Source organism: Chlorocebus sabaeus, chromosome 15 (genome assembly GCF_047675955.1).
Source record: "Chlorocebus sabaeus isolate Y175 chromosome 15, mChlSab1.0.hap1, whole genome shotgun sequence".
NCBI lineage: Eukaryota > Metazoa > Chordata > Mammalia > Primates > Cercopithecidae > Chlorocebus > Chlorocebus sabaeus.
In genome coordinates this window covers 10593698-10607597 of record NC_132918.1, presented here as the reverse complement: position 1 = coordinate 10607597, position 13900 = coordinate 10593698, and the positions used below count along the sequence as shown (strand labels likewise).

The window sequence follows — 13900 nt, the reverse complement described above, 5'->3', positions numbered from 1 at the left end:
AAGACACAACCATCATTGTCAGATCTCAGACTACAAGGATAAAAAGGAGAGCCTAAAAGCTTCCCGGGGAAAAAAAAGAAAGACACAAAATTAAAACAGGTCACCAACAAAAGAATAAGAATCAGAAGATTTCTCTTCAGCAACATTAGATAAAAACAGAAAATAGAGGGCAGCTTATTAACATTCCAAAGAAAAATAATCTTCAACCTGGAACTGAATTGTCAAATATGAAGGCACAACGCAAATATTTTTTAGAAACTCAAAAAAAATTTATTCCCCATTACTCTCTCATTTTATTTCAAGGAAAAAAAATGTGTTATACATTTATATTCATTATTTCTTCCTTAAAGTAATGTGACAATATACTCCAACAAAACAAGATTTAAAAAAGAAAACACATATATTTAGAAAATAGTGGTCCAACCTAAAGAGCAGTAAGTCCAAAGTTGACAAAGCTGTGCAGCAAACCAAAAAGACTCCAGCTGAAAATGGAGCAAGGAAATAGAGGAATCTAGGATAAAAGGAAAATTCCATACAATAAAAAGCGGGGTTGAGACTTAGGAGTGGAGAAGAGAATGGTGATATGAAAAATATAATGCTAGAAAAAGAGGGGAGAAGAAAAGCAACTAAAAACTCCAGGAAATACAAAAACCTACACAATGAAGTAGTGATTCAAATATAGAACAACTAATCCAAACTAGAAAAACGAGTCAAAATCAGAATCAGAAAACAGTAGGTTTCACGAAGATAAATGAAATGGGTTGTAAGCAATATAAAGAAAGATTGAGATGCTAACAGCTTTTTTGTAAGGCTTAAGATTCTTCTCTCTAGTTTTTTTTTTTTAAAAAGTACCAGAAACTCAAGGAAAAACAGTTATTTCAAAGTTATAATCCACATATGAAGCAAACTAAAATAGACACAATTTTGAGCAACTGGTGGCATTCAGGAAAGAGTTACCTATTTGAATATCTCTAGTGAGTAGCATGAGATCATGACACTGGAAATATAGGGAAGGAAACAGCTCTGCAGTGAACAGTATTTCCCCGCTCATAATAATGCAAAATTCCCTATTCACAATAATGCAAATGCTGAATGTTAATTTTCAACAATTGGCATCAACCTACAAATAGAGCATGGAAAACTTAATTTGATGACAGAATGGATAAAAACATGATCAATCTTGACAGTGTCAAAGTAAAACTATAGCCAGCTCAAGTTGGGAGTCAGAAAGGAGAAGAGAACGGAGAGGGAAAAAAGGAAGGGAATGGGTGGAGAACAGGTAATTACTACTTTCCATTATAAACCCTTTGGTTCCTCAGGCATTATTTTAAATAAAAATATTTTTAAATTTTTTTAGGAGAAAGTTGTTACCATTGGCTAATGCTACAAAGGGGTCAAGTGAGAAGGAGTTAGATTTGGCCTGTAAGATCATGGTGACACTGGAAAGGACCATTTCAGTGGCCTATAGGAATGGAAATCAGCATACGGTGGGCTGGGGAATGAATGGGAAATGAAGATCTGAAGAGAACAATTATACCCAGCAGAATGCTAAGGACGGGAGAGAAGAGGAGAAAGGTTGCTGACAGCAGGGATTAAAAGTAATGGGAAGGTTGCTGCTGCTATTTTTATTTATATAGAAGAGACTTGAGCACAGTTTTTGATTGAGGTGAAAAGGCGAAGAAATCCAGAAAACAGGATGAGGAATCAAACTTGGACAAAAGAAAGGGTATCTATCATTTTGAAATAAGAAGAAATGAGGTAGGGGTAGACTAGAGGAGGAGGCAGAAAACTGGCAGGATCACAGAGAGCTTCTGCCCTCTCAAGTGATCAAAGCAACAGCTAGAAAAGCCTACAGAGGTGGTGATTTCAGAGAGCAGAACAAGAAAACCAACAAGAATTGATTCTTGGGTAAATGGACTAAGCTGACAGACGAGTAGTATGGTTGAAATTTGAAAATCATTTTATTTGAACTTACATTTGAAAATCATTTTACTTTGCCTCATTTGTTGGTTGAATTATTTTTCATGAGACTCTTTTAAGGTAACCTGGTATCTAGATCTAAAAGAGTATCTCTGGAGAACGATCAAGGAAAACAAAGTTTTACTTATTTACACAAGGTCCTACAGCAAGTTACTATCAAGGTAGTAACAACAGTAAGACAGCTGCCTACCATCTCATTCTGCTCATTTGAGACCCAAACACTTCTAAACAATAGCAACCTATTTCAACCAACCAGGATTTATTAAGATAACACAAGCAATTCTCACAATACTGCACAGGAAGTACAATGACCCCTACTTTACAGATATTGAATAAAGAGAGATTCAGTGTCTTGCCTAAAGTAACTGAGCCAAGATTCCAGCCCAAAGCTGTTAGATTCCAAAGCATACATGCCACGTGTAAAGCACATGCATTAAAACCAAATCTGAAGTGTGTTTTAGCCATTCTCAGTCCACTGCAAGTCCATTTGGAAAAAAGTCAAATCGGAGAATTTTGAATACAGGAAAATTAGCTGAGATTTAATTCACTGATCCAAACCTGGGTGATCAATATTAAGATGTAAGTGCCAAAATCAGTGCTTTAAATTTTGGGGAAAATCTAACAGCATTCTCTTCATTATGAATTATGAATTAAGACCACTACACTCAGCATCCTAATTCTAAAGCTACTCTTCCACCTGTATTCTCTTTCTCTAATCAATCTAATTAACATAGTAGGTTATTATTTGACTACTAAATATTACAAATAGAAAGCCATGTTTATGACAAATTTTATAAATGTAATGTAAGTACATCTTGTCAAATATATACATGCAAATTAGCAAATAAACTGGTGACTTTAAACTGTGGATGCCTTAGCAAAATTCATCCATGCTTTTTGCTTTTTTTATTTCTGTTAATAACCTTCCATGCTAAAGCAATTCCTCCTCTGGGTATTTATGCTGATGAAACAGTGGTATGTTACCCCATGCCAGCCTTGCCCTAAGTAACCTGAAGCCTGTAGACAGACTTTAATAAAATGAAAGTATGTTTCTCCTCCAAAGATTGGATTTTAAATTAAGTTATACCCAAAGCCCTGATTTTAAGAATATAAAATTCGATGGCTTCATTAAAAATGAAACAACAGCTGACGATGTTTTGAAGCCAACTGATCAGTCTTAAAAAGTACTTGGAATAAAACTAAATCCGTAATGACTACAGATACACATGGGTCACTGCTAAGGTAGCCCCAGCTTGGGAACACTGGGACGTCAGGAAAAAACGCTAGTGAGCTTAAAGGGAAGTATTTATTGGGCAGTTTCCACTGCATGTCCTGGATTACTGGAACATGATACAGTCTGGCTCCAGTGTAACCACCATTGTTTACAATACCTGAGGCAATTTGAAACTCCACGATTTCAACAATGGCATCAACTGACTAAAAAGTTTTGAGTAATGTAATCACAGTGATTTATCACTTCTCACAAATGCATTTCTAGCTCATAAACAGGCTACCCATGACCCATTTTATCTCACACATAACTGAAATAATGAAGATACAGTTTGGTAATGCTCTGTATTAAAAATTAGAAAGTAAGTTTTTAGTCTTGAAATAAAATTGTACAGCCATCATCTCATTTAACCCTAAACCACTTTGTTATATTAGTCTACAATCATTGGCATTCTACTTATTCCTGTGCTTGGTAAGCCTTACTCATTGGTCTTACCCTTCTCTTTTTTGTGTGTGGTGGTGGTGGTGGTGGTGGTGGTGGTGGTGGTGTTGTTGTTGTTGTTGTCGTCTTTGTTTGCTGGAGTGCAGTGGCATGAATATAGCTCACTGCTGCCTCAATCTCCCAGGCTCAAGTGAGCCTCCTGTCTCAGCCTCATGAATAGCTGGGACTACAAGTGTCTGCCACTATGCCCACCTAATTTCCTTGTATTTTTGTAGAGATGGGGTCTTGTTATGCTGTCCAGGCTGGTCTTGAACTCCTGAATGCAAGCAATCTTCCCACCTCAGCCTCCCAAAGTGCTGGGATTACAAGTGTGAGGCACCACACCTGGCCTGGTCTTAGCCTTGTCTTCAGTAATCTTTCTTTTATTACTGCTTATTCATGTACACCCTCTGATGCATCTTTTTGGCTAACATTTCTATGCTTTCCTTCTTTGGTAGCTCACTCACTTCTAGAGTTATGTTCACACTCTGATTGTTTATTATCCTGATCTACATTTTGGACTATACACTTTTATCTTGACCATTTCTATCTTATTAAAATCCAGATTTCACTTCTAAGATGACCTTTTCTCTATGTTCCCCTAATGTAATTGCTCTGTATTTTTACACATGAACTGCTTTGCCTTAGTTTAGTTCTCTGTTAAAAACTTCTCTCTTTAAGGGTTACCAATAACATCAGTCTCATTCGAATCTCTGCTTCTAAAGTCTTAGCAATATACTTTATTATACTCAAACTTTTCATTTTCTGTAAGCTTCTACTTTCTGATTACTAGCTTGCCTCTTTTCTTTCCCATCTTTACGCCGGTTTTTAGCTGCTTAAGTTGTCCCGTTACATCCTGTTCTCCTTTAACCTTTCCACTGAAAAATTCTGATTTTTGAGAAAGTTACCTAAATTGTATTTCCCTTTTCTTATATTTTCTAATTTATTGATTCACTGTACCATTGAGGAAACTGAAATTAAGTATAATTACTAATCTTGTCAACTAAAAAGTTTAGAACAAACATATGCAAAAATGTCAAATAAAAGAAAAAAACAAATGTTGATTCCGTTTATCTAGTTTTAGCCTTATAATCCAATGACCTTGCATCAAACTGAATCTTCTCTATGTATCATCAGTAGCACCTTTCAAAGTCCATGAAGTCAAAAAGTTTTATTAGGAGAAAAAAGAAATAAGGTATATGTATAATCAATGGACATGTTAAAATTACACACTGCCCAAGAGTTTTCCCTCATAAAAGTAAACAACTCTTCCTTAAAAGAGAATTATAGGCTGGGTGCGGTAGGTCACTCACGCCTATAATCCCAGCACTTTGGGAGGTTGAATCTAGCCAACATGGCGAACCTCCATCTCTACTAAAAATACAAAAATTAGCTGGGTGTGCTGGTTTGCGCCTGTAGTTCCAGCTACTTGAGAGGCTGAGGCATGAGAATCGCTTGAACCCAGGAGACAGGGGCTGCAGTGAGCCAAGGTCGTACCACTGCACTCCAGCCTGGGCCACAGAGCAAGACTCTGTCTCAAAATAAATAAATAAATAAAGGTAATTACATATGTGTATAGCATACAAGTGGGTTTGCTCCCAAGTTAATGATTTGTTAGGGGCTTTATACGGCTAATAATTAAACCTTGAGAACTCTGGCTTCTTTTTTCAAAGTGAGTCTTAGGCTATAAAACTGAACATTCCGTAGGAATAAATGAAGAAAGCTAATACAGTCTTGGAGTTGAGATGAATAATCCTAACAGACTCTGCTTGAATGGTAAAGACAGGCAAAGGAAGACCCTGTATCAAACAATTGAACTGCACAGCAAGGTGATGAGAGTAGATACTGGGGAAAGGGGGAAAACGTAAAAATAAAACCAGAAGAGGCCTTTGGGAACCAATGATGACACAGGTCAAGATCTGTGAGATACAATTAACTCAACTCTCTGCACCTGAGGGCAAAACAAAACCACATAATGGGAACTTAAAGAAGGCAACATATTATGTCTTCCCCTAAATACCAGAGAAAACAACTGACCATCAAAATACTTTTGACATACAATCAAAAAGCAACACAATAATCAGTCTTTGGGATCAAAGCAAAACAGAAGACTTAACACCCACAGTAAACAAAAACTTTAAGTTGGAGAAAGTTATGGTGCACAAGAGAAGAAACACCTGTGTAACAGTCTTCTACCATACTCTCTTATTACTAGAGATTTTCATGCAGATAATAAATAATCAAATCAATGATGTCCCAGGAAGACATCATTCAGTGGGTTTTGTCCTTGATTATTTCCCAGGTCTCTTTTCTCCGAAAAAGGAAATTATTTAACTTTATACAGACAAATGTCTAGAATAAAAAGAAATATTGTACCCTCTCTTTAGAACCAAAGTTTAATTTTCCATTTGTTCTTAGGTAATATTACCCTTTAAAATGGTCCTCTCCACTAGCTATTCAACATGGAGGTGAAAGCTTTAAATCTTAAAAACCGGTATTAGTTTACACTAACGGGCTAAAATAAATTAGCGTATGCTTATTATGAATGAAGGATAGGGCTTAATATTCCAATGTCATTTTATTCTCACTATAAAAAGATACCTGTGTTTTCCTTACCAGTGATAGGATATATAAGAGTTATAAGTCAAAAATGGAAAGCATGAGAGTCATGCACAGAGATCACCTTGAAATGATGCAAATTATATTAGCTTCTAAACAATTTTACACTGAATTGACTTTGGTACATCATGGGTTTTTTTGTTTGTTTGAGATAAGTCTTGCTCTGTCGTCCAGGCTGGTACATCATGTTTTAAATACTTGTTCTTCTTAAGACTACAGGTTCAAATGCCAGCATAGATAATTTACATTTGCCTACAAAGATTGGTAAGCTATCGAACGCCACACAGCTTAGTGTAAGAGGTTGAGATCCATTCTACAAAAAGTGATACTTATTTTTAAAGTAAAAACATAAGGCTTTTAATCAAACAAATTTATACTTAGTTGTTCTCTAAGCCATCTTGATATTCCACGCACAGTCATATCTAGAGAGACAACTGCTAAACAGGAAAAGCCCTGAAATGTTCACCCTACTAAATGCCTGGTTTTCTTTTCTCCCTTTACCTGATAATGAGCCTGGGCTTGCTGTGCAGAGTTCAAGGTGACATTGCAGAGTTTGCAGTACAGGGGCTTACATAGCTCCTCCAGGGCACAGTCTTGCTCCCCTTCCTTTGATAACTCTTCTTCCCCTGCAAGAGGCAAGGAAGCCTCCTGCCCAAAAGGCTTCTGTGGTGGAAGCTGCAAGGTTCCTGTAGACCTGGTGGCCAATGACATAGGAGGCGAGGGTGAGGGCTGCTTAGGTGGAGGAAGCACGGTGTGTTGCAAGAGGATCATTGGGTAGGAAAGCCTTGGGCATAATCCAGTGGGTGATGAGAACCAAGGTCTTCAAATCTGAATCAACAGAAAAAAAAAACAAAAAAAAAACAGAAACAAAAAATTCACTTAAAAATGAGACTTCACAAGATAACATGTAAATGACAACATAATCTGACCCTTTCTTCTACTTCTCCAAACCCATCCTTGGGACTTCTTTCCTTTGGCCTCATTTAGCAGACTTCCCCTGCCTGTTAATTCATGTTAACGTGGTGCTCTTCCACTGAGAATGGCTTTATAGATTTGGCTTTATTTTGCTTGGCACCATTCCAACTGCTATCCCTCTGGCCCATGAACATTAATAGCATTGCATCCAAGGCTAATTAAATCCAAAAGTCACATGGCTGAAATGGACATCAAAGGTCACCTAGTCCAGACCCCTTCCCTCAGGCACACTAACACTTAAACACTCTTAATGATAATCACGCACAGACAAAAACATCATGAGCTGTCCAGCATGGTGGCTCACGCCTATAATCCCAGCATTTTGGGAGGCCAAGGTGGGTGGATCACCTGAGGTCAGGAGTTCGAGACCAGCCTGTTCGAGACAATGTGGTGAAACCCTGTCTCTACTAAAAACACAAACATTAGCTGGGTGTGGTGGCAGGTGCCTGTAATCCCAGCTACTCCAGAGACTGAGGCAGGAGAATCGCTTGAACAAGGGAGGCAGAGGTGGTAGTAAACTGAGATCATGCCACTGCACTCCAACCTGGGTGACAGAGCAAGACTGTGTCTCTAAAAAAAAAAAAAAAAAACCACCAGCTAAAAATCTTAGCAAATATCTCTTCCAACCAACCAATATCAAGAAGAGTGAATTAAAAAAAAAATCACCTTGCAGAAATTTCAAGGAACTCTAGGAATAGCCTAGAGTTAAAGTATGACAGAAATAAATAAAATATGCTCCTTCTGATCAACTAGCAATATTTAAGTAGTTGAGCCAATGTATAGCAGAGGTGGCAAGCAGCCCGTGGGACACATACAGCCACAGATGTGCTGTTTGGAATATACAGTTTTGTTTTCATTTTTTAAGTTGAATGAGTTGTTAACATTCAAAAATCAAGAGATTCGTGGCTTCTCTTGAAAAAGGATGATCTGGCATCACTTGGCCCACATTCCTATATGGGATGCAATTAACTAGTGCTCAGAGGCACAGTGCCCTCTAGCCAGGCCCGCCATCTCTGGGACACCTCAGTCCCCACTCAGTTGCTGCCTGTTCTTGATACTTGCCTGTTCACTGTGGGCTCTTGAGTTTACCTCATACAGCCTTAGATTATATTCATCAGTCCCCTGTAAAATCCAAATTTTTCCTCCTTCTCTAGGTAAATTACCTACACAAAATAAGGTATCAAGGAAATGTCCAATGGAAAAATGGATCACACCACCAAAAGCCACAGTATAATTCCAGTTCCTCAGTCTTGAGGCTATTTTCCTCCCCCTTCTTAATAAATAACTGATAGTCTCTACTATAATTCCCTCAGAAAAGACCCAAAATGTTCCTCTCCCTCTTCAATCTTTATCCATAATTTCTCCTGCCTCCCCCTACAGATGGCATCATCTAACCTGAGTGTCTCAAAATGAACCACAGTACACCCTTTGGGTTCCCAAGATTCTAATTAACCCAAATTAGAATCCTTATTTCAAAATCCACAATTCCCTACACTCTCTCAATACAGTATTAAAACCTCTTCTCTTGGTCAATAGAATATGGCTATTTTAAGCTGCTGAAAATTTCCATCTGCAATGGAAATGTGTACATTATGGCAATAATAGAATTACTAAAATGTATCAAGTAAATTTTGAAAAGTTAAAGTCTGTATTACCACATTTGATAACTACACAGCACCTGAAAATCAAGTAACAACTTTCATACGAAATTTGGGGTGGGGAGGCAACAAAGGAAATCAGCGTGATGGGAAAATAATGTAGTTAAGGGTAAAATGCGTAAGTATTAGTCATAGAATTTAACAATACTTCTCATTAATCACAAAATCTAGAAAAACGATATTATTTCATTTTTAAGCAGAAGTGTACTGCCCATATCTTTGGGAACATAAAGAAAAGCAATATAGAGTTTGAACATTTAAAAAGTCAGGTTCTCTGTGATGGTATTATTTCTCTTAATCGAATCAAGTAAAGATATCCATAAAGCAAAAACAGATATGGTCATTTTAGAAAAGGGAACTAAGTAGACAAAGAACAGCCTTTTAAAAAGTTTAACTACCTAATTATAATAATTCATAATGTTAAGCTATTGACGTCAACTTGCCACAAACATGCTGCTAGTTCATTAGTGAAAAGGTGAATGGGGGTGTGAAAACATCTGGATAAAGGAAACCAATATAAACAGAAAATCAAATGCTACCAATTGCCTAGGCATGTCTGGACTTGTTTTATGAAAGCTCACTTTCACTTGAGGAAATTCTAGCATGTGTCTCCCCCAGTGTTATCTACAAGTTTCCCTCAAAATAAAGGTCCTCAAAGCATAGAGGTACAAAAGGCCTCCTACCAGAGGGGATAAAGTTACCTGATTTAAAGAAAAAATTCTTGCCAAACACAGATTTACCCATTATCGCTTTGATCTTATAATTTTTAAAGAGTAGCTTGATATCCCAAATTTATTTCTTGTTATATTTAACAATCAACACAATGTCGACTCCTCAAAAAAATCTATGTATGACAACTGCATCAAATATTAGTACATTTGCAAACAAAAATTAGCATAAAATATAAATCTTAAAATGAATAAAACCAAGTCTTCAGTGAATGCATGAATGATGGAATCCATAGACCCAAAACATGCAACTCAGATCTGTTCAACTGTTGCATTGGTTTAAAAGGGACTAATTTGAAGACTGGCATAAATATTCTTCACATCTTAAAAACCACTCACTCTGATGCTTGCAATGGCATAAATGAAGGATTCATGCTGGTTAATGTCCTGGTTTGGAAAGGACCTAAGACATTAAAGAAAATCAAAGCTTCGCAATGTACCCTGTTTAAAGAAAATTAATTATCATAGCATACTTAGTTTTCATGACTGGACTGGGGCCTACTCTTCACATACTGTGTTAAAGACAATCTCTTTCTCATTTGGAGAAATCTACAGAGGAAAGAGAATAGAATAAAGGAACAGGTTAGCAGCACCTCAGCAAACTAGGTAAGTCTGTAATTGGGAATTCTGGAAATGCGGGAAAGACGGCGAGCATTACTCAGAGGTCATCAGAACGCAGCAAGAAGGAATGAGAGGGAGAAAAGTTAAAAAAAAAAAAAAAAATCACTTGAGGCAAGGTATATCCTATAAGGAAGGCTCGAAAGAACGCAGAAAACTGTGGAAGAGGCCTTGGCGAACTGGCGAATGTTTTTCAGTCTCCGCTGTGACGGTTCCTAATCCTAGGAACTGTTTACAGATTTGAATCAAAGCTACAGACACTTCAGCGTCGCCCACATCCACCTTACATTCCTAAGATGTGCATGCATACACACGAACCCACACAGGCACCTCAACCCGGTAAGGATGCCATCACGAAGGATGGAATCCCCAGACTCCCACCGGGCGGGGGCAACTGAGAGGGCCAAGGCAGCGGCACCCACAGATGATCCACCTGGTCCACGTGAAATGCCTGAAACGAGCTAACTAAACTGATAAATAGAAGCAGCGCAAGCCCTGTCACGTGGAAGGCAGATGGAAAGAGCATCGGAAAGGAACCGCTAGTCCCCGGCGCTCCGGGGCTTGTCCTGAAAGCCCCGCGGCTCCCAATCGCCTGCACTTACCGGAACCCCCGGGACGCGCCGGCAGTCTCGGCGCCGCGTCCGCCCGGGACGCCCGCGACGCCCGCCCTGCGCGCCCGGCTCGGCCCAGCTCGACCCAGCCTCTCCTCGAAGCAACTTTCTCCGCCGGCCGCCGCCGAGCCCCCTCCGCAGCCGAAGGCTGACTGTCAAAAGTCAGTCCAACCCGACCCACAGGGAAACAGCTGCAGGAAGTGACTGCGGAACCGGGAGGCGGTGGAGGAGGAGACTGAGGGCGCCGGCTCGGTGTCGCCACTGCGCATGTGCCTGGCGGAGCAGGCCAGGCAGCTGTAGCAGCGGCAGCCGCGGCTGCTCCAGCATCCCCGGCGGGCGGCGCGTGGGTCAGGTGCTGTGGCCGCCAGCGCAGGGGCGCGGGGTTGGGCCGGCGTGGGGAACAAAGGCACGAGTGACAGGCGGGAGGCTCCCACCGCCACTCTCAGCAGACAGCCCCGAAGAGCTGTTCAGCAGATGCCCTGGAAAGTTAATCCTTGGTAGAAGCCTGGGCAGAGCTTTTGCAACTTTCATCTCCCGTCATTGGGATCCAAACATTGTTCATTCTATTCCTCCCTTCGCCTCCTGGTTGGCGGTTGAGGCGGCTGAGTGGATCCTTTAAACTGCTGCTCTCCCCACTTCCGCCCCAGGATGGAGGAAGAAGAGCGTGGCTGCCTGCCCAGTAGTGGCCGCCTCCCTCATACAAAATGCCGTTTCCCGCCCCCCTCCCCCGCACACACCTTCCCTCTTCCTACACGAAAGTGAGCAGGAGATAGAGGAGACTTTCTCCTGACCCCCAGAGGCTCACCTACAAGACAGGAAGGACCAGGAAAAGAGTGGCCAACGCTAGGATGTCGCATCCTTCATAACCAACCTGGACATCTTCAGGGTTAACATTGAGTGATGAGCTGAGGAAATCCCGGCTCTAAACTTGCAGCGTAAATTAACCCTTATGAAGATCTGCTGGGGTATTATTTTTGTGTGTGGCAAACGATAACAAATTTACTACTTTAAGAGTACAGGGCGGACGCGGTGGCTCACGCCTGTAATCCCGACACTTTGGGAGGTCGAGGCGGGCAGATCACGAGGTCAGGAGATCAAGACCACCCTGGCTAACACGGTGAAACCCCGTCTCTACTAAAAATACAAAAAATTAGCCGGGCGTGGTGGCGGGCGCCTATAGTCCCAGCTACTCTGGAGGCTGAGGCGGGAGAATGGCGTAAACCCGGGAGTTGGAGATGGCAGTGAGCGGAGATCACACCACTGCACTCCAGCCTGGGTGACAGAGCGAGACTCCACTCCGTCTCAAAAAATAAAAATTAAAATTGTACAGTTCAGTGGCATTAAGTACATTCACATTATTGTGTGGTTATTCTTTAAAACACAAATTAAAATGCCAAGGAGATCTAAGTATAGTAAGATGTGCCCTAGTAGTAGGGAAACAACTGCAGGAAATTAAGGCTGTTTCTTTGGCTGAAACATGCACCAATCCAATACCAACAACAACAAACCATGAAAGACTTCATAAGTACAATGATTGTTTAACAAACGTATACACAGTGTATACCAGCCATTTGGGGAGAGTAATCCATCATCTGAATTGGTTTTCCAACTGTATATGTACATTTACTTTATGTGTCACTATTTTAAATGGCTATATTATTTCTAAAATAATAAATACTGCTAAAATCCACTCTCCAGCCCCTTTTCTATATGGTGTTTAGCCAGTCTTAGAACTTCACAGTCCACACTCCTTAGCTAGGACCACAACTAGGCCTTAGGGAGCCTTTCCCGTCTGACCTTCCACCAGTCTGCTCTCCTCATTTCACTCACACCCCCATCCATGCCCCTTAATTTCCTGCCTCTGTAATTTAGCTCTATCTGCATCTTGAGTGCAAAATGCTTTCTCTCCCCTCCCCTTGCATTGTCAGATCCTACCTATCCTTCCAGGTCTCTTCTTTCATAAGCTCCCACAGCACTTTCTCTGCACATCTTGATGACACATTATTTGTTGTCCCACATTATAATTACTTAAGAGATACTTCCTCTGCCCTATAAATACCTTGAGTCCAGGAAGGATAAATGTCTTGGAGTTTTCAAGTTTTATGTTTGGTAGTTTGATGTATTCTTGTCCATCAGGATAAAAATCTGAACAATTCCATGTTCTCTGCTCACATACTCTTCTCAGACAGCTAGGGCATTTCCTTCCCTGCCTCAGGGAGAAAGAAAAGTCAAATCTGATGCTTGTGTAATAGACATTTGAAGCTTATGACTGTGACAGTAGTCTCATAAATCAGAGTTTGTAGTTTAGAATTAGCTGGACTTCATGAGTTTCAGCACATGAGGTGAAAGGAAAAAAAAAAAAGCCACAAACAATATATTCATCACTTTTGCTGTTGAAAAAAAAAATCACAATGGCTGACAGCCACAAAGGTTTATTTCTTATTTGTATTACATGGTGGGTCAGCTGAGGTTCTGCTCCATGGGTCTCCTCAATCCAGTGCCCAAGCTGAAGAAGCTGCCCCTATGTGGGACTTGGCAATTCTCAAGGGAGATGGGAAGAGCCGGAGAGCTGTTAGAAACTTGCGGTGCCTCTTAAAGCTGCTTCTCCAACGTCTCATGACATGTCTACTCAAATCCCATTGGCCAAAGCCTTCCATATGGCCAAACCCCAAGTAAGTGGAGAAGTCTACTACTTTCATAGGCAAATCACATGGCAATGGGCATGGATTGTAATTTTTTTGGAGTGGGAGTTGTGTGGTTAATTGTAAACAATAATGCAATCTGCCACAAAGATGAGGGAACCAATTTTCTCTCCCCACAGATATTGGTGTATGTCCCAAAGAAAGGCCTATAAATCCCCACCCACCCACCAGCCACACACACCCAGTCCTTGGGATTCATTTGAAAGAAATTGTGGAGCTAGAAATAATACAGTTCCCGCACGTGTTTGAAGATCGAGAGATTGGGGGCATCTGAGCTCTAGTCCCAATGGGGATCAGA

General features: G+C 40.4%; 1 protein-coding gene across 3 annotated transcripts in view; it reads right to left on the bottom strand.

Annotated features, from left to right (window-relative positions):
* ZMAT3 (zinc finger matrin-type 3) overlaps nt 1–11069 on the bottom strand; it is a 58414-nt gene extending 47345 nt beyond the window's left edge. For 2 of the 3 annotated variants that reach the window (XM_037988547.2, XM_007972050.3), the window contains exons 1-2: nt 10892–11000; nt 6812–7138 (exon numbers count right to left, since the gene is read on the bottom strand). In XM_037988547.2, the coding sequence (XP_037844475.1) occupies nt 6812–7081 (270 nt within the window). In that variant the 5' untranslated portion in view covers nt 7082–7138; nt 10892–11000. Of the gene's footprint in view, nt 1–6811; nt 7139–10891 lie in introns of all 3 variants that reach the window. The other variant, XM_037988550.2, reaches the window with a different exon arrangement.
* Between the last annotated feature and the right edge of the window lie 2831 nt (nt 11070–13900).